This window comes from Eptatretus burgeri, chromosome 7 (genome assembly GCF_056783735.1).
Source record: "Eptatretus burgeri isolate ZD-2024b chromosome 7, Ebu_testis_v1, whole genome shotgun sequence".
Taxonomy (NCBI): domain Eukaryota; kingdom Metazoa; phylum Chordata; class Myxini; order Myxiniformes; family Myxinidae; genus Eptatretus; species Eptatretus burgeri.
The window spans coordinates 28,283,332-28,307,075 of record NC_140967.1 but is presented as its reverse complement, the minus strand read 5'-3'; the positions used below and the strand labels follow the sequence as shown (position 1 = coordinate 28,307,075).

The 23,744-nt window shown below is 44.5% G+C and overlaps 1 protein-coding gene across 4 annotated transcripts in view; it reads left to right on the top strand.

Moving 5' to 3' along the window:
- Positions 1 to 18,902, top strand: part of BPNT1 (3'(2'), 5'-bisphosphate nucleotidase 1) — a 44,298-nt gene extending 25,396 nt beyond the window's left edge. The window contains exons 5-9 of one of the 4 annotated variants that reach the window (XR_015059951.1): positions 1,380 to 1,471; positions 1,660 to 1,857; positions 6,950 to 7,100; positions 11,432 to 11,537; positions 18,142 to 18,902. Coding sequence is in view for 2 of the 4 variants with exons in the window: in XM_085887815.1 (XP_085743941.1) it covers positions 1,380 to 1,471; positions 1,660 to 1,857; positions 11,432 to 11,537; positions 18,137 to 18,285 (545 nt within the window). In the remaining 2 variants the exon portion in view is untranslated. Of the gene's footprint in view, positions 1 to 1,379; positions 1,472 to 1,659; positions 1,858 to 6,949; positions 7,101 to 11,431; positions 11,538 to 18,136 lie in introns of all 4 variants that reach the window. The other 3 variants (XR_015059950.1, XM_085887816.1, XM_085887815.1) reach the window with 3 other exon arrangements.
- The last annotated feature ends 4,842 nt before the right edge of the window (positions 18,903 to 23,744 follow it).

Genomic DNA, 23,744 nt, shown 5'->3' with positions numbered 1-23,744 from the left:
GAAGGGAAGGTAAGGCAGCGTGGGAGGATGGGAAGGGAATGGCGATAAAATGACCCCAAACAGCAACATTTTCTTTTTAACTGCCAGGTTCGATATACAACTGGGTGGGAGCATTTAAACCCCACGCTATCCACCTTAAACTAAACCGTCAGTCCTCAACAATCCCCTTAATAGAGGAGGAGGAGTGAGGGAGTAACTGGAGAGAGGAAGAGGGCGAGAGAGGGAGAGGGCAGAGAAAGAGGGATTGGGGGGAGAGAGAAAGAGAGGAAAGGGGAGTGTGGATAGAGGAAGGAGGGGAGGGAGAGAGGCTAAGGGGAAGGGAAGGGAAGGCGGTGTGAGGGGAAGGGAAGGGTGATAAAACACGCCCAAACAGCAACATTTTCTCTCAAGCAGGATATCTCAAAAAGTTGTGGACGGATTCGGACGAAACTTGGTGGACAGGTTGAGTGTGTCGCAAGAACAAATTGCTTCAATTTTGGTGAAGATCCGGATCCGGATCCGGATCTGGATACGAGAATTATTTAATTTTCGAAGTGATTCTTCACCATTGAGAGAGGTCCAAAAACAGTACTGTCTCGCATGATATTTCAAAATGTATTGGACCCGATATGTTCTCATGGATAAGGCATTACGTGGCGGAGGTATGCGCTTTACCGAGTGCCCTTCTCGTATTAGACATGTAAATACCGTAGTTTGTTATTCAAAACTCAAGGCACCACCATCTAGTATAGCTGCTCAATAGACAAGGCTCAGGTGTGGTTTTTCGACCACTTTGGCCGAAAGAACAGCTCTAATAGTTGGTGCCTTGATGGTACCTTTTAGTTTTGAAGATGAATCTTCCCAACTACAATCAGTTTTTTGTGAGTATTTTCTTATTTGTTGGTTGCTTATTTTTAAATTGGAAAATGAGTTTACTTCGACTACTCATCTGATTAGATGACAGCTTATCATCCTAAAAGCAGAACCTACAGGCTTTTATAATTTCTCCAAATATTCTTAAAAGGTTTTGAGCCTGGTGTTCGCTTAGCAGTTCGGGTGGCTGGCTTGGGATCCGAGGGTCCTGAGTTCGAGCCCCGTTGGCCACTGAATTAACACCAGGGGGTTGACTCAGCCTGTCATCCTTCCGAGGTCAGCAAAATGAGTACCAGTGTAGTGTACGCCCCAGTGTACTGGTCCCGGTGTATGCCCCGGTGAGAATAGGTGTAGCATATCCCTGTGTGTCGTAAGAGGTGACCAGGGTTGGCGTCAGGTCGGGCATCCGGCCATAAAACATTGCCTCAAGAAGGGAACCATGATTGCATGGAACCCGCAAAAAGGTAACCCCTGCTCAGCAGGGAAAAATGGCTGTAAAAAGGCTGTTTTTTTATTTATTCTTATAGGTCTCCTTGATCATGTGACTGTGCTGATCGGTTTAGCATACCAAGGAAAAGCTGTAGCTGGTGTCATTAACCAGCCCTTCTACAACTACAAAGTGAGTGTGATGACTATTTGTTGTAGAAGATATGCACTGTACATTACATGGTGATTGAAGCTCTCGGACTGATCTCATCGTGAGGTTGTTAGATGTAATCATCGGCTAGATGGTAGTAGAGTATGTATTTGTGAAAAGAAGCATTTGTCATAACAATAATGTGCCTTGTGTCGTCCTGTGCTGCGCAGGCTGGGAAAGGTGCACAGTTGGGTCGGACTGTGTGGGGTGTACTGGGCATTGGAGGATTTGGATTTCACCCAGCGGCTATACCTGGAGGGAAATGTATTGTTGTGACCACACGTTCCCATAGTAACAAGTTGGTAAATGACTGTGTGGACGCAATGATGCCTGATAAGGTGGTGCGAGTTGGTGGGGCAGGAAACAAGGTAATGACACACAAGTTGATAATTTATTGCTTACTTGATGTGCTTGAAACTTCGTACCAGTTTTAATTGCTTCACGCACATTTTTCTTTTTTAAGGGGGAAGAAAATAACCTCAAGTCGATACAAGATTTTATGAAATCGCTTCGTGTTGCATGTTTTAATGTTAGCATCCCCCAAGTGGAAGAATGACTCATGGACAGACAGACATTCCATGGGGATGGTCTTCTTTTATGCTCTTGATTTAACAATTGGCTGGAATGATGGCCGAAAGGTGCATAAACTTATCTCTATGCTGTCCAGCCTGGGTTTGTATCCTGACGCAGCTATAAACTGTCATCCTGGTGTTTCACAGGCAGGGTGATTCATCCATGTCTATGCCGTCCCTCAGATGGATGTTAAATTGGACATCCCATCTGCTGGCATTAGCTGATGGGCATTAAAGATCCCACAGTGTCCTTCGTGAAGAGGAGGCGACCTATTGCCGGCACCCTGACCAAATTACAAATTCCTTCCCTGGCTTCCTGTGTCAGAGTGACAACCCATCCAGAATTGTAGCCATAGCTGCTTTGGCAGCTCCCACGCTCTATAGCCTCTTGAGCACGGCTCAGTATATTATTAATCAAAGGTACTGATGTGAAGGCCTTTGTATTTCAATATATACTACCATTGGATCTTTCGCATCCACAAATGGTTATAGACTGGCCAATTGAATGCTTATTATAAAAATCCATTGCAACCAAACACATTCCAAAGAAGTACAGGCCATCATATTCTATATGCAAGGGTCGCGGGTCTTTATGTCTTGTAATAGCCGCGGGTCTTCAACAACCGATGCACTGACGGGTGGGGAGGGGATGAGAGGTCTTCGCATCCGTCCATTAATTTGGGGGCGAATCGGTGTTTCAAACCACACGACCACAGTGAATCAGCCTGCCAGAAGTGGCCAAGAAAACTGTTACAGGCGATTCACTTTTGCACAAACCCAATTGACCTGTCTACAGGATTATGATTATATACCAATTATTTGCGTGCTGTGGAGTCTGTTCCTCGATGACCACACAGGTTCTCTATTACAAACAGGGTTTATTAACAAAATGGGACGGGGGAAGAAGAGGGACACGACCGCACATGAGGTAAAACCAGTATATGTCAAATTAATATAAAATCAAGCAGTCATAGACTGGTACTTACGAAATCGTCAACTTGACCTCTGACCTTGTCTTATAAAATCTATCTCTCGAGAAGGTAGCGACGCAAACCAGAAGTTTCTACGATGATTCTGTACCAAACCATCAAAAATCGAATGTTTGACCTCACTGTGACCTTGACCTTTGACCGATTTTGACCAAAATCTGATCAGCACCAGCCATCACCCTCCTGAATCACGTGGTGTAATTTGACATTGGTAGCTTCTTTCGTTCTCGAGTTATCGTGCATACAAACAAACACACAAACAGATGACAGAAGTCATCAATATACTTACGAAATCTTTAGATTTTGTAAGTAATAACTCATGTGCCCTTGGAACCTTCATGAATATGGCCTTATTTCATTCACTTGGGGGGGGAGGGACAGAGGAGAGGACGAGACTGAAAGAAACCTGTGGAGCGGGTAGGCCATGCTCGTGCGCGGTCTTGGCGCCAATCAGACCGGCATGCTGCGACAATGGCCTGTCTGTTTAGCTCCTTCCTCTGGGCTTTGTAGAACCGTGCATCACGTGAGCACACTATAAACAGCCCCCAGCCCCTCACAGCCAGGGAGGGGCCTGCACCGAGCAGCAACCAACAAAGAGGGAGATTTACAGCCACCAGAGAGAGAGAGAGAGAGAGAGAGAGAGAGAGAGAGAGAGAGAGAGAGAGAGAGAGAGAGAGAGAAAGAGAGAGAGAGAGAGAGAGAGAGCTTTGTGTAATTTGCCTGGGCTTTTAGAAAGGGAGGGGGGAGGGGGCTCAGACCACTTAAGCGGCATGTCATTATTGTTCGTGGTGCGAGGGGAAAGTGGAACTTCCACCATCTACTATGTGACCTCCCCTCTTTTTCCTAATTAAGCCGTGTGGCCTCACATGTCGCTCTCTTGCTTGGGCCACATGGACTTATCCGCCCTTCTGTTGCTTAAGTCAAGTGGGGTTGTATGCTCATCTCCCACTTCGGCCACATGGCACTTGGGCGCTGCAGGATGGCAGTTTGCACAGAAAGATAGATCACATCAGGGAATGTTACAAAATGTAAAGTAACGGAGGTGGGGGGGGGATGGGGCTTAGACACAAACACTGGGGCAGGGGAGACAAAAGCTTTTCTACACTTAACTCTACACCATCTCTTTCATTACATCAATTACATCACACTTTGCAAACATTCACCATGAAATAACTATTCCAGTCTATCCCACATTTAACACCGAAGCCAGGTGTGCAACTACACACACACACACACACACACACACACACACACACACACACACACACACACACACACACACACACACACACACACACACACACACAGGAACCACGAGGGAGGGGCTGTCTGGTTCCTCTCCGGACTCACTGGGAATTGCAGGCCGTCGCACACGGATAAATCGACCACGAACCCTAATAACTTGACCACGTGACCCAGGGTCCTCCGTCTGACAACCGTTCACCTCGGAACACGTGATCACCTTATCGGGGAATATTGATTGACTTTTTTGAAGATTGACAGTTTTGAAATGTGTTGTTGGAGATGAATGTTCAGAATCCCACGGACTGCAAGAACAACAAACAAATCAGTGATTGAAGAAATTCGACCACCATGCACATTTGAAGCACCGATTCCAAAACAGAAACTGTTATACTTTGAACACACAATGCGTGCAGAAAACGAGTCTGGAGGAATCATCCATGCTGGGTATGGTTGAGGGTAGAATGGGAAGAGGTAGACCTTGCATGTGCTGGATGGATGGGGTAAAGGCTGCAACCAAGCTGTTGGGAAGCAGTGCAGAATAGGGATGTTTGGAAAAATATTATCATGAATGTCACCAGAAGTTGGAAACGAATTGATGGAACTAGATGACTATGTTACTAATGTCGTTGGTAATATAGGCTCTTTAACAATCCATACACTTCGGTTTGCTAAAACAGCAACCATCGTAACAGTCCTAAGTGCAAGAACTCTGCCAATTCTTCGTTTTCCATTTACCTCGTTTTGTGTATAAAAATGGTTACAAAAACTCGATGCAAAAAATAACTCTAGTGCACTCGAGGGAGGTGCTAATTCACGCTGATGGTTTCTCTTCGTGTAATACTACAGAAGCGGGCATCAAGTTATACTGTTCCGTGGCCGCGGTGTGAGTAAATATAATACTGTACTAATTTTCATTTTATATTTTTCCTTGTGAGTTCAAAGTTTAACTCATTTGAGACATTCACAAAATGAAGCTCTGTGCCAAATTTGTCGATTCTACCTGCCCTCGTTTTAATAGGTTAATCGGCCAACAACCACGCATACAGATGGAATCATCGCAGTACTCACATGCTCGGCCGATGGCCACGGCATGAGTACTAATAGGAAAGAGCATGGGTGTGAGCGAGTGCTGACAGACATCCACGATTTTGCTTCTTCTGGATGGCAAACAGCAAACTTCATAAATTTTCTCATTGACATAGTTTCTTATTGATATTTGTACCATGCAATCACACAGCCACTTCGTGTTTCACCGCATGGATCGTAAGAACTGCATGCAACAGAGCAGAAACTGAGGGGGGGGGGTGGGGGAGAGTACAGAAAACGTAGAGGGGCAAGACCAAAAAGGAGACGGTAGAAGACGGAGACCACCGACATGTCTGTGATGTGTAAGTGATCGGCCCATAAATTCCACTTCATAGTGGGAGATTCCAATGATCTTGAAGGCCTTGGTTTCCACAGTGTCAAGCTGAGCAACATAGAGGGGGAGAGCAGTACTCCATCAAAATGTGGTTGAAGGCCTTGTCGATGGATAAGTATAAGAGTTCAGGTTTTTCCAAGGAAGGATTTTGCATGACGGAGGATGTCCAGTCAGTGACTGGCTTTGCAGGCCAACTTAGAATTGAAGTTTGCCCAAGAAAGATCATGGCTGATAGTGAAGTCCAAACAGTGACCGAAGTTCTTGGTCACTTCGGTCGAAGTGACTTCGGTCAGTCTGAGTGACCGAAGTTCTTCAAGAGGAAAAGTTGATAGGAGGCTTTGCCAGAGGGTCATTTCGGAGAGACAGAATAAGAGTGAGAGATTCGTCTGATATTGCCTTGAGTCGAATTTGCCTTCCAGGAGGAGAATGCAAGTTGTTCCAAGGCAACTGCCTCACCACATGATTCAGTGTACCATGGGTGGGAGGATGAGTCTGATAATAGAAGACGAGATGGGACGAATCTGCCATGTGCATGAGGGAGAGCAAGTTCCTGTGGAAAAATTCCTGGACAGATTTAATATCAGGGGTGGTCGATATAGGAGAACAGTCCTGACGTGTGATCGCTGCTTGCAGTCCCTGCCAGTTTGCCTGAGTGAACTGCCAGACTCCCTTGCCGGTGCTCAGGCTGTTCTCTGTGAATGGCCAGACAGATGTTGACCTTGTGGTGGAAAATAACTCAATTTCCACAAGTTGGATCAGCATACCAAAAGAGAATCTTTAATTTCGTATATACGGAGGAAGAACATTGAATGTTTGACTGAAACATTCGAATGGACTTCACTGAAACAAAAGCCCAAAGCAATTCTTCTTATACACAACTTGACATTTCAAAGAATGGGAGGGGAGACATTTGGCAACTCAACTACAGGGTTAGCTAATAAGCATTAGGCAAAATAACTCAAACTGCAATACGTGTCCACTGGGTGAGAGAGAGAATGACACAATCGTGGCAAAAGTTGCAGTGTTATCAACCAGGTCACCTTGTTTCATAGTAAGACATTTCTTTTATCAATATGTAGGTCAAAAGACTCTTGGGTAAAGGGAAACCTAACTGACAGCCAATGCGACTATATCACGAAAATTAAATTTATAAAGTACCAGCAACAATTATAATTGAGTACATGAATATAATTATTTTTCTTCCACATCCCCCCCCCCCTTTTCCCCACAACAGGAATGTTTGAATCATTATATTACACATGATCACCATACCCCATTCCTAGAGGAGAAAAGATGTCTGTTACACAAGTTCAATCAACAATGGCAGCGAGCGCTCATAGGAGAAGAATGCTGGATGACGACCATTTCAATCATGTCCCAGCCAGGTTAGTCAGTGTGTTTCCATTTAATTCATGGCCTGGTCATCAGTAGGTGTCACAAATGGAAAAGACATGCTACCCGAGGCCAGAAGATAAGCAGGTCAGCATGTAGATAGAGCAGCACCCAACGGGAAACACAGTCGAGGCACTCCTTGAGCTGCAGAGAAGGTAGATCTTGGCAGGTACGAGCTTTGGCCCGACACTGGGTTGAAGATGACATTGCGTTGAAGGAGACGAAAAGGACTCGAGATGCGACCCAGAGATCCAGCCCCAGCAGAGTTTGGGGCCTCGTAGCAGCAGTTTGTGCAAACAGGTTTGATTTACCAAGCGAGCTGTGCACGTTGGAGGCAGCTACGATGGCTGCATGAGCCCCACACCCACAACATTGAACACATGTTGCAGATGACTCGCCATGTGGACCTTCAGGGCCTTAGTTGTGCATTGTGCGACCACGGCAAGTTCACGATGTATCTGCACAGCAGCAATTTGCGAGTGTGGTTGGGGACATTCTTCCAGGCAGGCATCACGCAACGTTAAGTCTTTGCCTTGTTGTGGTTTGACTTGTCCAACCTTCTCTTCAGTGCGTTTTTCTTTTATCCTCTTTCTTTAACATGCTCATCTTATCTCCTCAGGAAGGGGGTAGTGTCATGAAAACGTGTTGAATGCCCAATCACCCAAATCTGGGTTCTTCCCATCATCCAATCTTTCGGTGGAAGTTCTTCCAAAGCTTCATGAGACAAACTCATACACTGCATCGTTCAACTGCTCTCAACACTCCGAAACAAACAAAATCAAGGTTAAGGGATTGTGCGCTCCCACCCATCAATATCAGACTGAGTGCATCCCACTCCAGCACCCTGAGCACTTCGTTAGGCCGGACGGCGAACTCACTGCATGCGTGAGCTCCACCCACTCAGTTGCCCTTCCTCTTCAATCTCGATCGTCAACCCAGCATCCTCCTTCCGTGACCACACTCGATTCCGCCATTCTCGTGGGTCACCCCAGTTCCAACGCAATAATGCCACGATGAGATTGGCGATGGACTTGGAGAGATTCAGACCACGTGGCTTGGAATGGCCCAACAAGCGAGACGCATGCTCGGGCACAGCCGTTCTACATGCTACGTCCTCGAGGGGAGGACATGTCAAAAGGTCTCCCATGTGGTGACGATGGAACAAACCCCTTGCTTACAACTGCGATTATGAAATCCGGCACAATACAATGGCCCAGAAATGCAGAGAACAGAAAAGAATGGACCTCGATCCTGCAATATATCTAAATAGGAAGTCAAGTAGTCAGCTTTTGGAATACCAGAGACATCTTTATGTGATAATAACTTGACCCACCCCCCTCCCACCTCCAATATATCTTTGGAGGGGGTGGGGGGAGGAAGTCATGTTATTATCTTTATTATCATTACCAATTATTATTACTATTATTATTATTGTTGTCTTGCTTTTATTATTATTATACTATTATCACTAATGTTGTTATTACTTCTGTAATTGGAAGTGGCCTTGGAAAAAAAAAAAAACGCCACAATAATGTGAAATGACACTCAAGCCGCTTTCTATCTACCTTAACATGATGTTTGGCCAAGGTGTAAAAAGGCAATAAAATATGAGAATTCCTCTGGATTTTTTGCAATTGTATCTAAAGCAACATAGGCTAAGCAACTGTGAAAATAAGTGGTACAACCAAGGTCTCTAAGCATCGCTTGTATTAACCTCTCCCACTCCAACAGGTAGCAGCACGATGTGGTACACATGTATGTCGAGAATTTGTATCGGCCCCACCTTCATAACCCCCAGAGTGGGGGCGGGGAGTGGGAAGTGGGCTGCAAAGCAAACCAAGTAGCTACAAACTTAGTCTTATGACTTGGGCAATTTTTTGTTGCTAAAAAAACTTGAAAAGTTGCATTTATTTTTACCAAAAGTTACACTAAAAAGTTGCGCTAAAAAGTAACTTCAAATCCATGCCCAGAGGCTACTGCAATGACCAATTTTGAGTTAGTCATTTATTTATTAAATTCTCAACGCCAGCAAGTCGGCAATGATGCAACATTTTCATGAATTCAGCAATGATATGACATTTTACAAGGTTTTTAAAGTCGGCGTGAAATCGAATCACTCAAATTCACGGTTCATTGCTGTGATTGTAATAAACAGAAGTAAATTTCTCAATGTTTTCGGGTGAAAAGTTACGGTCCTTCACTAGTAGTTTTTTACATTGAAAAAGAGCGTTCAATGCTCACCGAAGTAACTTGACACTTTCACAACTTTGTGTACAAACTTGGTGGAATGTCATCACGTGCCAGATCCATGATCTGCTTTATGTCCTTGTTCTACTCAAAATGCCTCTCCAAATAAGATGCTATCCCACATGGATCACTGCCAAAGCTGAGCGATTTCAGATCGATGAAAGCATCAGAGATCGTATACGTATAACCTTCACATTTAGTAACCAGCTCAATCAGGTACTTGTAAACACGATCAATACTGAGCAAGTCCTTGATCAGGTGTTCTGATGCTATAGCTTCCTTCGCTCTGGTAACAAGCAAACCATCACCTTGAAATTCCCCAACGGTTCTCTTGATTTGTGGCAAATTGTCAGCATAGTAGAAAGCCGTATTTAACCACCTTGCCCAGTAGGTTACGATGGGTTGAGGTGGGTATCCTATTGTGGCAAACAACTCCTTCAGTCTTTGTTCTTGACGACAGCACTCTTGACCCTGGCGATCAGATTATCGATGTCGGAGAAGTGGGCTCGAACCTTTTCGGTGCAGTTATGAAGTAGATGTGCAGTACCCATGACGTGGAGTAGTCACGGGTAGATATGTTTGAGGTGGCGTCCAGCAGTAGTCATGTAGCGCACAGCGTCTCTCAAGAGTAGAACAAAATTAGGCCAATCAGACTGTAGTGTTTTCATGGCATCATCTACTGAAAGTATTACTGTCTGTGAGATGACTGAGGCTGGAAGCTGCTTGCAGTGCAGCAGGAAAGTCTTTTCTGGTGATTTGACATTGCCCACGAGAGTGTCAATGTACTTTGCGCCTGCAACCTCTGCTTCATCAATGACGATAAATATGTTCTTCCCCTTGAGCAGGTTCTGGATCCGCAATGTTTCTTTCTCTGCCATTGATGCCACTCACGATCGGCAACAGGACTCCGAAGGTGCATTGTAGCCCATGAATTGAAATAGTAACTTCACCTCCGGATAATTGAGTTTGTCGGGAGGTATATCTGATGAGAGAATGTTTGTAACTACCCAATCAACAAATTCTTGTCCCTTTCTCACTTTCTCAGCTCGCAGCAATGTCTGTCGAGGTTTATTTTCAGCATCCTTGGCTCTCGTGTGTTTTGTACTGTCGTGATGTTTCAGAACACTGGACCGTCTTTTGTGGCACACAACTGTAGAACATAGCTTGCAGAACAAACTGTTCCCAGAAGTTATTGCAAACTCAGTTGGAAATTCTGCTGCATAGGCTTGTACTTTTGCAATAGAAGAAGCAGCTTTCTTAGGCATAATTGACTAGTAAAGCTGACATCCTTATAAAAGAGATTAAACTCGATATTTAAGTAAAAGGAGGTAAGATGTAACATCTTGATAGCAAACAGGAACACCACAGCAACACATGACAGGAAGTCAGCTCATTCAATGCACAGGTGATACTCTATCAAAATGTTGGTTTTTATCGCCGCTTCATGCAGGCATGACGCCACATGGCCGAGCATTGAGCAGATTTAGCCACTCAAGTGTGATTAACGCCGGAAGTTGCGCTGATAATGGAAAAGTTGCACGAACGAGGAAAATTTGCCCTTATTACTCCCTCCCACAGCATCCTCAGTTAGAAAGAAAGCAATATCTTCGCGTTTTGCGACATGGGAGTGCCGTGAAAAAAATGTTGCAAAAAATTGCCCTACTTATGTCCCTTCGTCCCCATTGGCGAGTTTGATGAATATTGGATAAGTAATGACTGAATTCCTCAGCCAGACAGACACCAAATTACATATTTTAGTACGATTGTGAGTATCACATTCGCAGAACATTTGGAACATCACTCACTCATATGTATGTATATATATATATATATATATATATATATATATATATATATATATATATATATATATATATATATATATATATATATATATATATATATATATATATTAGATACATACATGTTCCTCCACAAGGTTGAAATAATATTTTTAATTGCATTTATCTTGTTACATTCAACTTGATGAGACTAGTCATGTCAATGTGTCATTTGTCTTGTTGGGTATTCATCTTTAAGAGATTACGATATTACAGGTGAGTATAATTGTGTGCAGGTACTGCAGCTGATTGAAGGCCAAGCTTCAGCCTATGTATTTGCCAGTCCGGGTACAAAGAAGTGGGACACGTGTGCTCCTGAAGCCATTCTTCATGCATTTGGAGGTGTGCAATCTCTCTCTTTCTCTCTTTATCCGATCTGATTATATATTATCCCATTACTGTAATGTTGGCCATTTCAAAATTCATATATTACCATTCTTATTTGTTAATTATTTTTCATACTGAAATGAGAGTCCTAAATCAATGAACAAATTAAAATAAAATACTGCAGTGAAAGGAATAAAGAAACAAGGAGCTCTATAATATCGAAAAGCCGATTCCTTTTTGCACTATGTATGTTTGTGTTGTAGAAGAAATTTCTAAACCTTCTGTACAATTGAACATTTTTTTAACAAACAACATAAACAAATGCATACAAACACATACATATGCGCATAGGAGGAGGAGGAGGAATACAAGACTCGTTTCAGATCTCTGAAATACATGGAGAATTTTAGTTCCTTATACAGTAGACGCCGCTTTATAAATCCACGGTTATAAAATCCAGCCGCTTATTGCGACCAAAATGAGTTGGAACGGAATTTTACATAGAGAAATCCGCCAGATAATAAATCCACCCACCGTTTAATAAATCCACCTGCTTGGCACGTATGCGGTCTCAACCTAAGCTTGATGTAGTATGCGCTGCTGTGGGGGTGGGTGTTTAACTATAGGAGAACTGGAAAATCCTAACGCGCAGTGTCACAGTGGAAATCCCATTGACTACAGCCTTGTGCAATGATTTCCAGCTCACTCTACGCTTTCACTTTTCGGTCGTCATAGTGGGTGAAGCGTGTATGCGTTTATAGCTTGCGCCGGTTGGTTGAATTCTATCTCTCAGCATTTTTGTACTTTAAGAGTCACGAGTTGGGTTGTGATTTAGAGTCAAGATGGTGACCACGAGCAAAAAGAGGAAGGATCTATCCATGGAGGAGTTGTTGTTCGTCTTTCGGCTGCTTCCGTTAGGGGTCGCCACAGCGGATCATCCGTTATGATCCGCATACTGATTTAGCACAAGTTTCACGCCGGATGCCCTTCCTGACGCAACCCTGGTCGCCTCTTACGACACAGGGATATGGATTGGGTTTCGCCATGATTCCAGGCTGCCATACACCTTCTCATAGCGTGGCCCAGTGCAGAGCTCCCGTCCTCAAGCGATCCTCTAACCCAAGCCTCCGAGTAGCCGGATTACAGGCGCACGCCACTACGCCCGGTGATCTATCCATGGAGGAGAAGGTGGCCTTATTAGACCTTTTCACTGAAATGGCGAAGACAAGTCAGCGCGAGGCTACAATCGCGTTGGAAATTTCTCGTGGCCAGCTCCAGAATCTTATTTCTGAACTTTTGAACAATCTTTTGAATTCTTTTGAGATTCTTTGGAACAATCCCCTTGTCACCGTTTGATAAATTAATGTTTTTGTAGCATAAAGCAGTGTTTAACGACATTCGCTTTTTGTCTTATCTATCCAGTCGGTGGCTGAAAATAGGTTCTCCGCTTAATAAATCCAGCCGGTTAATAAATCCAAACCACGTGGTCCCATGGTGGATTTATAAAGCAGCGTCTACTCTATAGTGTTCAGTGAGACAGTATGTTTTATATCCAAAATGCTGGCACCACAATTTGTCACGTCTTGACATTCCTTAGTTGGAGCTTATTTGCAGCCTTCGTTCAGTCGCCAACTTTGCCAGCCCTTGGAGTTCCCCAGGTGAAGCTTTCGTGCAACCTCAGCTTGACCTGGTTGAATGGTTGTAACATACATTTCAAATCCAAATGTGTTAATCCTCTCCCGGCACAGAAAAATGCACAGAATGCTCGAATGATGTCAAACTTAAACTCTTTTGAGAATTTTGATAAATTTCTATAGTATGTAGGTTTAAAAGTCAGTCTGCTTCTCCTCAACTGGGAAGATATATTATCTTGAAGCAATTAGAGCTTTGTGAATACATCTGGACATTTTCTTAGACCCACATTCCAACATGTTGGTGCCTTTGATAAAAATTCCTTTAAAGAGCTTTTAAATGATAGGCAATTATTTTTACTGAACTCAACTTACTTGAAAAGTCGGCCTGCTCATCACAATTTTAATAGTCAGGTCAATCTTTCCATACAAAGGAAAGATATGATTATGTTAATTAAAATTAAAATAGATACATGTTCAAGCACATACCGGGCGTAGTGGCGTGCGCCTGTAATCCGGCTACTCGGAGGCTTGGGTTGGAGGATCGCTTGAGGACGGGGGCTCTGCACTGGGCAGGGTGTGGAGCAGCCCGGAATCATGGCGAAACCCAAATCCTGATCCCTGTGTCGTAAGAGGTGACCAGGGTTGCGTCAGGAAGGGCATCCGGCGTAAAACCTGTGCCAAATCAGTATGCGGATCATACGGATGATCCGCTGTGGCGACCCCTAACGGGAGCAGCCGAAAGACGAACAACAACAACATGTTCAAGCACATAAAATCATATCATATTTGAGTACATTTTCCATTTCAGGTTTAATACATTTATTTTTATGTCAAGTTTCAATTATCAACATTTTATTATTGTTTTTATCACCCTCAAACCCATTATGCTAATTTCAGAGAAATTGCATCTACAGTGTGTATGTATGGACCATGCACTGCCTTCCCCACATTGGTTGGATAGCTGGCCCGACTCCACCCACGATTGTAACTTGAAAAAAAAACAATAATACATCCACCATTTTGTGAATGCCACGGAAGATATTGGCCTGAGGCTTCAAGCTTCTGGTATCACCCAGTGCAATTGGAATTAACCAAGCTATATAACCACAATGCATTATATATTGTTGCGGGCCGGCGGGGTCGGGTAAGAAGACCACTAGGTGGGGGAAGCTATGTCGATTCCCACCAGACTCCCCGGAATTGTAGGTCGTCGCTCATGGATAATTCCGTGACGCGGCGGGTCGCTTAACCGACCGTGGATGCCAATAACTCAACCGCGTGACCTCGGGTCCTCCCGTCTATGGAATCGGTGTACCTAATTAACCACGTGGTTTAATTACCGGAGAACCACACCCTCAGTACGCCTTGTCCGAACCGGATCACCTTTCCGGATCAGATGCAGCCGAGCGACACTGCCAAGGACGTACCGGCTGGAAGGAACGGATCATTGGGAATAAAGACCCGGATAAACTTAGACTAGAACCATGCTGGACCAATGGGGGAAAAGACAAAGGCGAGCTGGGAACATTCCAAATGACAATTATTTATTAACAGCAAGCGAGGAAAAGCATGTGGCACAACAAAGACTTATTGGGTATGTAACGCAGGGAAAGAGAGAGGTGTGGGGTGCGGCAATAATACAAGCAACTTACTCAAGCAGACACAGTGCAGACCTGACGCGAGATTATTCACAGTAACAACAATAAAAGATCTTCTACAGGCTTACTTAAGACAGGTGCCAGCACGCTCAGACACACAGAAAAAGAAACCCCAATGAAAAGGGACTTTTGCAGCCAGGGAGGGAGGGAAGTTGAGCTTATAGCTTTCGGTACCTGGGCGTTTTGGGGGAGGGATGCTCCGTGGTGCGGTACCCGACAATAGTCGCGTTGTTCTGTTCACAGCCGCATGTGTGGAGATCGTGTTCTGAAGGAGGAGCTTGAGTGGAGAAGGGCAGAGTCGAGGGCGAGGGTTGAGCAGTAGGCGGGACCAGGCAGGAGGCTGTTCGTCGAGGCGAGACGTGGGCGGAGTCAAGAAGCAGGAGCACTCCGCGTGAAGAACACCCACACCGAACACAACACTTCTCAAATCAATTCTTACACAGAGGATTTCTCCGTATTCTATAGAGCCCGGAGCTCGGGGGAGGGGTCATGCCGAATCCAACGTCATCGACTGAGTCGGCGTTCTGACTGGCCCCGACCCCTCACGTGGTTCGCCAGCTTGGGCTGGGTTTCGGGCAGACGCCGGTCCAGCCCACCCACCTGGGTGCTAAAGCGTACGTGACTCGCCGCACGTCTGGTTTTGGATGGACGGTGGAAGCTCAAGAAGCGCTAGTCCAGCCCAAAGCGCATGTTGCGGATTTTGCCTCAGAAAAGAAAAAGAGTGGGGATGAAATAAAAAGGGAAAAATGATTTAATAACCTAACTATTAGACCATCGCAATGCACTCCCTTGTCTTCCCACTAAACAAAAGGAAGGGGTCTATCTACACGTATATTAATGGCATAACTGTCTCGGGACACCTATCTGTTGTATGCACACGGTTCCGAGAACCGCAACAATATGCAATTATGGTTTTTGTGCGTAATTTCGGTTTTAGCCCTGTTTTCAACGCTTCATAGTATGTGAAAATACAGAAGGGTCACCTGTCATTTTGACGGGCTTTTCTGTTAGTGCTTAAATTAAATTTCACAGTGCCAGTTTCATCTCAATAATCTATTCTCTCGTCTCATATATTATTTCTTTTCGAACATAATTTTTACTTTTCATGTTTGCATCTGCAGTGATACAGCTAACTGTTGTGCATATTCCTTTCTTCGGGTATCTTTGTTCATCTTTTTATTTCAAATGTAATTTTGTATGTTTCACAAGGAGCCATGAATCCATAGATGAAAGCAAATGCAGAAGTTACACACACTGTTTTTACTATGAATGTCACCTTCTAAATAAGGGCTTCGTCACTTAACATTTAAAATTGCTAAACGAAATTCTCAAGTTTAACTTGGACATCCTGCATGTTCGGTGACAATTAGGTTTAAATAGCAATGGTTCATGATTAGATGTGAATATAAACTGTGATGGGGCTAACAGGGTTAGCTTAGAGGGAGTACAGTATACTCACCTTTGAGCTGCTGTCTGGGTTTGATTCATGAAGTGACTATAAACTGTCACTCTGGTGCTTTACAGGCAGGGTGTTGCATCAATCAGTGCACCATTCCTTTGGAGGGGCGTTAAGCTTGGGACCTATTTGTGAGGAACTGCTGGTGGATATTAGAGATCCCAGCTTGTCTTTCGCAAGAGTAGGCCATTGTGTGCTGGCACCCTGGCTAATTTTAAATTCCGACCCTAATTATGCTGGGAAAGACGATGGCAAACAACCCAGTGTCTTCCTTGCTGTGAATCTGCTTCTGCAGCACTGATGTTCTGGAAAGAGTTGTGGCTCAGCCTCATAAGCTGTCAGTGAACCTATTTTTGTTTTTTAAATAGAAATTGTATATCGCATAAATTTTGAGCTGGGGGGAGGGGGAGGGTAGCCGAGAGCCCGAGAAGTACACACATTTGCCTTTGAGCTTTCAAACCAAGGTTGGAATATTGACCCAGCTATAAACTGCCATCCTGGTGTTTCACAGGCAGGGTGATTCATCAATGTTTGCAGTCCCTTGGATGGACATTAAGCTTTGTATCCTGTCTTCTAGCATTAGTTTGTGGAGATTAAAGATCTCATAGTGTTCTTCATAAAGACTAAGTGAGTTATTGCTAACACCCAAAACAAATTTCATCATAAAGACTAAGTGAGTTATTGCTAACACCCAAAACAAATTTCTGCCTGGACTGCGGGAAGGGTAATTCCAGCATAACGGACGTAACATTGAGACAAAAATTGCATCACTAATGTTGAAATTTTGAAAAGGTTGGCCATATTACATATCGTAATTAGTCTCTATGGCTTTCTGATATTGGTGCAAACCCCACTGTGTAGTCGACTACTAAAACTAAAATCAACATTTAAGAGGCGTAACAGACATAACATCGAAATGGACACAACTCAAACTGGCCATAGCACAATTCTTAAATCCTGCGAAATAACAAATTTGTAGTATACCTTTCATTCACGGTAAGCAAACTAAGCATTAGTAGCATAGTTTCTATATTCCAACGATACGATCTGTCTGTTGTTTGTTAAAATATTTTGAAAAGTTCACTGTAACGGACGTAACTCAGCAATGTAATGGACGTAACTCAGCAATGTAACGGACGTAACCCATGCGATCACATATTGGAGAGTCAATGCTCGGGCGCATTTTATGATATCTATAGAATCTCTTACATACATCAGCGAACATTTGATTGTCTAACAGCTTGTATAAGCCTCATTGCTTGCATATGCCTCGTTGATGTTGATCTATAGGCACAGAGAGAAATGGACCAAATATGTTGATGAGTAGTTACAGCCTGATCCTATATCAGTAATATTCATCAGCGAATACCACTTCGGATTAAAACATTCATCAAATAGCCATATTTTCGACAAAATGATAACAGACAGAATGACTTACCGTTGGAAGGCGTTGAGGCAGTTCTTTCAAGATGGCCACCAAATCACGTGACATCATCCACGGACTAAATATCGCATAAATTATGAAAATTCAGACCTAACAAAACACCGTCGAACAAAAATCCTTTTGAAAAACACATTTTCAAATTTTATGCTTCATGTCCATTATTACGTGGAATTACCCGGAAGCAAGTGGTCTGGTCTTCTTGGAGGTTCCTTAACATGAAGTTATACTTTTTTTAACATCAGAGTATGGTTACTGTCTGGGCAGCAGCTTCTGCACTATAACCAAACTCACCAGGTAGTTCGCATGTTTTGATGGCAACGGCTTTCTTTGTATACGAAGGGCAACAAACATATATTGCACAACTGAAAATACTTTCAGGCTACCGTGCGATGTGTCTATGATTGCAATGCCCCTTTTTCCAGGACAGCTGACAGACATGCACGGAAACAAGCTGGAGTACCATCCAACAGTGAAGCATCAGAATTCTGCTGGGGTGTTGGCAGCTCTCAACGATTTTGACTTATTCCTTAACCGTGTGCCTCCCAATGTGAAAGCAGCTTTGCATCCATGAAACGGGAACACTGATAAAGAATGAGTGCATGGAGGATGCGGGTATAGAGTTGAAAAGTATGGATTTGACTGTAATACTCTATTGTTCATCTCTGTATTTTGTCAAATGACTTTCCGTTGCTGTAATGAGGATTGCGTTAATATGTGGGACATTTATTCCAATTATACAAGTACTGATGGATCATTTGTACTTTCTACCAAAACATTAGGATGAATCATTTAAACTCGAACCCCCAAAACCAAAGTGCACATTCCCTACTTATCATCCCATACAAAAGAATGAGGACTTGTGATTGCTGTGGGGCTTGTCATGTATGGTATTTCATTCACATCCATACCCAAAAACAAATACCGTAAGATCTGGATCGCACCATCACTATCTTACACAATCACGTGTGTGGGCAACTTCCTTTGTTTTGCAGAAGTCAGGTTTTACTTCATTGTATCCATATTATATTGTCCCTCTCATTCTTCCCCACCGCTTGATGCATTAGTACTGAAAGGCAGATCTTATGATTAATGAATTATATGCAAAGTAATTTCTCAAATCTGAGATCATTGAATATTTTTGATAAATTGATATTAAATGATTGTAATCAACTAAAGGCACGAACCGTATTACCATTTGAAAATCTCCTCTCTATCCGTGCTGTGCAAATTGTTTATTTTTCCTCCATCAGCATTTCCTTTTGCATGCACAAACATGATAAATTGATTCACAGTAATGTTTAAGGAAGGAGCAGGATGGCATGCATAGAGGGAGGTAACCTCGTATTTCTATATTGACGAGTAAAGAGATGAAGGGAATCGAGGTGAGTAAAAACCTTTGACCTTAGTTTATCCCATAACCTTTCCCACTTCCTCACAACCTCTTTTCATTTTGTTTCGAACTCCCTTGCATTTTCTCCCCTATTTGTGTTTTCCTCTATCTTACCCCCCCCCCCCCATTATGCAATGTGCATAATACCCTCTCCCTCCCCCAAACAAGCTGTGAGCAGCATGATCTGCCCACAATTTCAGCTTGCAAGCACTTCGGAGAAAGTCAAGTTGTTGCGCTGGACATCAGCAAAGTTCTTGATAGAGTCTGTCACAAAGGCTCCTACGAAGCTCCCAATCTATGGCATTTAAACACAGCTCATCTCCTAGTTTTCCAGCTTCTTCGCTGGGCGATCTATCTCTACCTGCGTTGATGGTGCCCTCTCTGACCCCACCATGTTGATTCTGGTGTTTCTCAATATTCTGTCATCTCGCCTTCCCTCTTTATTCGTTTTATGAATGACCTCCTCACAGCGACTAACAACCCTGTCCGTTCAATTGCTGACAACTCCACCCTCCACTCCTCCACCAGTTATAAATCCCAGTACACCTCCTCCCAGTCCCTTTCTGTCAATCACCTCTCAACTGTTGCCTCCATCAGTTGTGCTGTCTATGTCATCCTCCAATGAGGCTCCAACAATCTTGTTTCCTTCAATCAGTCCAAGACTCAAAAGGTCCTTATCTCCAGTAATATCAGCACAGCAACTCCTCCTCTCATGTCCAACTCTCAACTCCAGCAGTCCTCAATTAATATTCTCTGTCTCACCATCTCCAGAAATCTCTCCGAGTAGCCTCGCATCCTCTATCATCAGATCTGCCTACAAGAAACTTAATTTCCTCTTCAGAGCTCGCAAATACTTCAACTCCCATCGGCTTCTCACCCTCTACAAATCCCAAATCAAACCGGTGATGTAATACTGCTCCCATATTTCGGGTGGTGCTTCTCCCTCAGTCATCAGTATTCTGGATTGTGTCCAACCCAAGACTGTCTGACTGATTAATGATCCTACTTTGTCTAGCCATCTCTAACCTTTGGCCCACCATTGAGCATTCTCTTCCCTGTACCGCTTCCACCAGTCATTGCTCTGTGAAACTGTTTCTGTCTCTCCTCTTCACTCTTTTCGTAACACCAGTCCAGCTTCAACTCATCACCCTTTTGCATTACCCTACATTCCCTCCGTGCTGTGGAAGAAATTCAGTTCTTCTCTTTCGGAGTCTGAAACCATTAATTAACAGCACACATCATCTATCTACAATTCCAGCAGTGTGTGTGTGTGTGTGTGTGTGTGTGTGTGTGTGTGTGTGTGTGTGTGTGTGTGTGTGTGTGTGTGTGTGTGTGTGTGTGTGTGTGTGTGTGACCGCTGTTTCTCGCCATCCACTGGTCCAATCTAATTGAAACTTGCCAGGTCTATTGCTGGGGCCCTGAGCATGTGCCTTTTCAAGGTTTGATATTAATCAGACAAGTGGTTCCCAAGTTATGGCCATTTATTTATCAAACCAATGACAGGACACGTTGCCGCGTAGGCGTGGCCGATGGGGAAAGAGCACCATTTAGTTACCAATGACAGGACACGTTGCTGCGTAGGCGTGACCGATGGGGAAAGAGCGCGTTCCCCATTACAGGTGACGACGTACGGACTTACTGTATCTATCTATAATTCCAGCAATCTGTGTGTGTGTCTGTCTGTCTGTCTGTCTGTCTGCGACCGCCGTTTCTCGACAACCGCCGGTCCGATCTGATTGAAACTTGCCAGGAATATTGCCGGGGCCCCGCAGATGTGGCTTTTCAAGGTTTGATGTCAATCAGACGAGCGGTTCCCAAGTTACGGCCATTTATCTGTCAACCAATGACAAGACACGGTGCTATGACATCATGAATGACGTCACAATTAATGTTTATTTATTTTTGCATGATTGACGGTCCGATATGATTGAAACTTGCCAGGAATATTGCTGGGGACCCGCGGGTGTGCCTTTTCAAGGTTTGATATTAATCGGATAAGCGGTTCCGAAGTTACGGCCATTTATCTGTCAACCAATGACAAGACACGGTGCTATGACATCATGAATGACGTCACCAGTAATGTTTATTTATTTATGTATTATTTTTATTTTTTTTTGCACGATTGACGGTTCAATCTGATTGAAACTTGCCAGGAATATTGCTGGGGACCCGCGGATGTGCCTTTTCAAGGTTTGATATTAATCGGATAAGCGGTTCCCAAGTTACGGCCAATTCAAGAGAGGGGGGCGAGAGAGAGGGGAGGGAGAGAGGGGGGAGGGAGAGAGGGGGAGGGAGAGGGGCGTCACAATTCAAGAGAGGGGGAGAGAGGAGGTGGACGGGAAAGGGGGTTGAAAGTGGGGCGAGAGAGGAGGGGGAGAGAGGAGGGGCGAGACTAGGGGGGGAGAGAGGAGGGGCGAGACTAGGGGGGGAGAGAGGGGTGGGCAAGAGAGGGGAGGCGAGAGAGAGGGGGGCGTGACAATTCTTCTTCGTTTGATATGACGTCACAATTGACCTTGAGGATCTGAGTATGTTTCCCAGGTGTTTCCCAAGTTATGGCCATTTATGATATGGTTGGTCTGATCTAATTGAAACAATGCCCCAATCCAGTCGTCGTTTACGAGAGCGAAGGAACGAAGCTGCACATACTGGCACGCACCTATGGGCACGCACCTACGGGCCCGCACTAGTTGTAATAATTTCTCGATTTCTTCTGCGCATTCATAGATAAACACAATGCCCCAATCCAATCATCATTTAGGAGAGCGAAGGAACGGCCTGTGTTATTGATTGAAAGTTTTTTTTTTGCACGTACGGCCACGCACATTTGGACACGCAAGAGCAAAGGAACGGCCTGTGTGGTTGTTGTTTCTGGCACGCGGTTTGAAAGTTTTTTTTTTTTGACGTACGGCCACGCACATACGGGCACGTACTGGTATTACAAATAACAAACATGTGCATGGGAAAAAGGATAACAAGACAAGCAATAACAAACACGATCCTCTTTCCTCTTAAAATGCACAGAGTAATTGCCTTTATACTCTTCTGGACTGCAAAAGATATTGGAGAGCTAAACATCCAGCAAGGGTGAATGGGTGGGGGGCGGCAAGCATGAGAAAGGGAACTGGAAATGCACTACTCTTCTGCTATTTTAACAGACTGCTCTCATTTCGAGCTATCGTTCATTCCTTGCCGAAAAAAAATCCAACTATTACAGCGCTTCTTCTCTCCATTCTCTGAATTCGCCTTCGTTGCATCCATCAAGAATTATGTTAAATCGCATCTTCGACCTAAAACTTTTAAAAACCACAGTTTGCCATGGATGTTCGCTTTGCATCAACCATTCTTTTTTTCCAACTTCAGTGCCAACTCACCCCCCTCACCCCTCACTCTCACTATCAAAGCAACCATCCCACTCTTCTCCCTCCAAGCCTCCCTCTCACCTCTCTCAAAAATTCCCCCCTCACCTTTCTCCCACCTTTCATCCCCCTCACTCATCCTTCTCAAAGTTGCCCCCCTCTCATCCACCAAGCTGCCTCCCTCCACTGCCCTCTCACCTCCATCTCTTCACTCCACCTCCTCAAATCCTCAACTGCCTTCTTCCTTGTCTCTTGTCCCCCTCTCCCCCAGCACCACAGAGCCTTTTCTCCTCCTCATTCGGCCCCCTCCCCTCGCTATTCTGCAATACCCCACACTCTTTCAACAACCCTCCTTACCTCCCCCTCGTCCCTTGTCCTACCCTCCCCCTCCCCCTCCACCTCCTGCACCCAAAGCCTCCTCCCCTACCTCTTCATTAAAAGTGTGGACCTCAAATATCCGGGGCCTTCGCTCAAACCTTTCAGATCTTTCCATACAGGTTGCTACTGACAAACCAGACATTATCTGCCTAACAGAAACTTTCCTCTCCCAAGATGTGTCTGACTCCCAAGTATCTCTCCCCGGTTACTTCCTCTTACGGTATGACAGACCTGAGCCTCATCCTGGTGGAGGTGTTGCTCTCTTCATCAAAGACTCTATTCCTCACTCTCCATGCACTGCTCTCACTCCCCCACACCCCCAGGAATACCTCTGGCTTCGGCTTCCCCTCCACTCCCACCTCATGTTTATATGTGTACTGTACCGTCCACCGAACAGTGATGACTCCATCTACACCTCACTATCCGAAAACATGGACCATCTTCTATCTTCTCATCCAAACTCTCTCTTCCTCTTATGTGGCGACTTCAATTGTCATCACGCCAGTTGGCTAGGTGTGGGTACCTCTCTCACCTGCCATGGCACCTCAGCAAAAGCTTTCTGCGACTCATTGGGACGGACTCAATCGGTCAACTTCCCGACCCGGATCTCAACCAATGGTACTCCATCTCTTCTGGATCTGATTTTGACAAATTTCCCTGACAATATCTGCTGCTCTTCCTTCGCTCCAATTGGTTCTTCTGACCACGTCCTTGTTAAAGTGGACATCTCTCTGGCTGTTATCAGAGAACCACCTCACCACCGTCGAGTCTGGCATTTCACTCAAGCCGACTGGCAGGGTCTCCGAGCAGCCATCAAACTTACAGACTGGTCTCCTATCACTACTTTCTCAAACATCAACTCATCCTGGGAATTCTTTCAAAGAAACTTGCTCTCCCTCATGCACA